Source organism: Trichechus manatus, unplaced genomic scaffold, assembly GCF_000243295.1.
Source record: "Trichechus manatus latirostris isolate Lorelei unplaced genomic scaffold, TriManLat1.0 scaffold00123, whole genome shotgun sequence".
NCBI lineage: Eukaryota > Metazoa > Chordata > Mammalia > Sirenia > Trichechidae > Trichechus > Trichechus manatus.
Window position 1 is genome coordinate 433,091 of NW_004444059.1, and position 3,437 is coordinate 436,527.

The 3,437-nt window shown below is 47.6% G+C and overlaps 1 protein-coding gene across 1 annotated transcript in view; it reads left to right on the top strand.

Annotated features, from left to right (window-relative positions):
• Positions 1-2,562, top strand: part of LOC101357494 (olfactory receptor 10AD1-like) — a 7,293-nt gene extending 4,731 nt beyond the window's left edge. Inside the window, 1 exon segment of the mRNA XM_023738872.1 lies at positions 2,219-2,562. Within this exon segment, the coding sequence (XP_023594640.1) occupies positions 2,219-2,562 (344 nt within the window).
• The last annotated feature ends 875 nt before the right edge of the window (positions 2,563-3,437 follow it).

The following is a 3,437-nucleotide window of genomic DNA, read 5'->3' on the forward strand; positions in this document are numbered from 1 at the left end:
GGGACATCTAGGTCAATTGGCATAACAAAGTTTATTAAGAAAATGTTCTGCATCCCACTTTGCTGAGTGGCATCTGGGGTCTTAAAAGCTAGCAAGCTGCCATCTAAGATGCATCAATTGGTCCCAACCACCTGGAGTAATGAAAAATGAAGAACGTCAAAGACACAAGGAAAATATTATCCCAAGAGACAGAAAGGGCCGCATAAACCAGAGACTCCATCAGCCTGAGACCAGAAGAACTAGATGGCACCCAGCTACCACCAGTGACAGCCCTGACAGGGAACACAACAGAGAGTCCCTGATGGAGCAGGAGAAAAGTGGAGTGCAGAACTCAAATTCTAGTAAAAAGACCAGACTTAATGGTTTGACTGAGACTGGAGGGACTCCGGAAGACATGGCCCCTGGACTCTCTGTTGGCCCAGAGCTGAAACCCTTTCCAAGGCCGACTCTTCAGGCAAAGATTAGACTGGACTATGGGACATAAAGTGATACTCGTGAGGAATGTGCTTCTTAGCTCAAATAGACACATGAGTCTAAATGGGTAGCTCCTGTCGGGAGGCTAGATGAGAAGGCAGAGACGGTCGGGAGCTGGTTGAATGCACACAGGAAATCCAGGGTGGAAAGGAGGAGTATGCTGTCACAGTATAGGGAGAGTGACTAGGGTCGTAGCAATATGTGTATAAATTTTTGTATGAGAAACTGAATTGCAAACTTTCACTTAAAGCACAATAAAAATAAAAAGTTTTCTGAAAAATAATGTATTAGTCTGGTGCGAAAAAATGCTAAATCTCAAGGGGAAAAAAAATGCTTAAGTCATATGTTGTTGGTAGTGGTGGATTAGCCGCCACTGAGTCAATTCCTGACTCATGGCAACCCCATGCACAATAGGATCAGAACATTGTGATCCACAGGGTTTTCCTTCGCTGATGTTTTAGAAGTAGATCACCACACCTTACTTCCTAGTCTGTCTTAGTCTGGAAACTCCGCTGAAACCTGTTCAACATCACAGCAACACACAAGCCTCCACTAACAGACAGGTGGTGGCTGTGCTTGAGGTGCACTGGTCAGGAAATGAACCCAGGTTCTCCTGCATGAAAGGCGAGAATTCTACCACAGAGCCATTCTGTCCCTTAAGTTATACGAGACTCCTTAAATTAACTACTATTCCCTGTATCTTACCCACACATTAAGAATGGTAAGAATCCTTAAAAGGGGAAGTAGGGGGACTCCCTCTCTGTTTAGTCTGGCTACTATCTGGGCTGCTGTTACTTTTTTTTCCCCCCTATACTATTCTTTGGTGCCCAGGATCATATCAGGGTTGGTTTTAACTCTTTGTATTCTGAACACTCCCTCCCTGCCACTTCTCTCTCCAGCTTCAGTAATAAAAAGTTCTTCAATTCCCCTTTCCCCCAAATGCCACATCTGAAGACTTGACCTATCAGTCACACACGCTCTAACCTACCAAAACCGTGGCAGCAGATGACCTGTAGGTAGAATATGTCCACAAATTTCTTTTTCACACCATTAACTACAGACTAACTAATTGGATAAGCAAGTATTTATTGAGGGCTTTATAGCAGCCCAGCACTGTTGGACGCTGAGATTATAAACAAGACACAGTTCTAACTTTCAAGGAACCCAAAATTTAGTAGGGCAGACAAGAACAAATAATTGTTAATACAAAGTACAATCACTGGGAGAAGCCTATACAAAGTACTGTGGGAGCACAGATAACAGCAGCTCACATTTATTAAGCATTTCATCTAAGAACTTCACATTTAATCCTCATAAAACAGAGATACTAGTATTACTTCCATTTTGAGATGCAAAACCTGAGCTCTGAGAAGTTAAGTAATTTGCTAAAAATCACACAGCATTTAAAACGGCATAGCTGCTATTCTAACTCAGGAGCACCAGTTCCAAAGCCTGCACTCCTAAGTTTACCAAATAACTATCGGGCTTCATATGGTGGAGGTGATATTAACTGCGTCTTGAAGAATAAGCAGGAGTTGTAGGTTGAAAATTGGTGAGGGAGGCTGCAAGCTGGGGATGAGTAATTTCAGGGACGAGGAACAGCTTGATACGTCCCTAGGAACCGCACTTTCAACGAGGTTGGCGGAGCCGTGACTGGGGCCCGGGAGGTTGGAAACCCAGGCCGGGACAAACGGCTGAGTAACCTAGAACCGCCCTCACAAGAACGAGCACTTCATCGTTTAAGGCCCTCGGCTCTCGGGAGCCCCGGCTGCTGAGAACGGTCGCAGGGGGCGCTCGCACGAGAGCCTTCACCACAGCCGCGTCTCCCCTGCCGCAGCCTCTGTCCCGGTCTCTGAACTAGGGACTAGGAGGGCACACGGGGGGCCCTCAGAGGGCGCAAGACCCCACGAAAATGCAGTATCAGAAGCCACCCTGAAAGTGCGCTACCCTTTCCCGTCTCATCTCATTTCCGAATCCAAAAACCACATGTCGCCGGGGGGTAGGGGGTGGCAACCAGGCTCTAGGGTTACCACAGACCGGCTCAAGGGCCGAAAATGTGGGAAGACAATCCAAGTATTCTACCCCTAGTCCCAGCTCAACCCGCCCGCACGCTATAGCCTGGCCCTCGGTTCCCTTAAACCAAATCCGAGGACGACGCCACATTCCCCCTTTCTGCTCCAAGGAGCAAGTCCAAATTACCCAGGGGGCTGCGCGGCACCTGACGAGAATAGAACTGAGAGAAAATGGGCGTGGTCTGCACTAAGAGCCTGCAGCCAATCAGCCTTCCTCGGTTCACTGCTATGGCAACCAATGAGCGCTTTCTCCTTCGCCGCCCGGCGGCGGCCGGTTTATGCTAACCTGACGACTTCAGGGAAACACTTTCTATTTTTGGAGACCCTGCTATATGTGCGGGCCTTGGGGCTTGGGATATCCTCCCCGCGCAATGAAATTGTTAAATGCCACGCCCCTTCCGCGGGGGATGAGATGGGGCGGAGCAAAGTTGGAGGGGAGCGTGAGCGAAGGTTTGTGCCAATCACATCGAGTTTCCATACCTCAAGTCTCCTTGGCTCCCAGCTTTATCCACGGATCTATATCCTGTTCTTTTCAGGTGATTGCGGCGCCCCCGTCCTTTTTTTTTAGGGAGAATTGTGCAATTATTGGTCTCCTCTTCCCGCCTTTGAACAACGGCCGTGTCACCTGGGCCGCTTTCCTCCTCTTTCCAGTTACTCCTTCCTTGACCCCTCCCCTTTCTTGGTTCGTTAGACTACATTTGCGTTTTCCTGTAACTGTACTTTCCTATTGTTTAGGAATTTATTTACCATTTGTCTTCCTAACTAGTCTGTGATCCATCTTTGTATTTTTAGCACAGTACCTGGCACATGATGGGTGCTCGATAAATGTGTTGCATGAATGAAGCTACCAGTCTTCTTTCACCTTGGCTTTCATAGTTTAATATCCTGTTC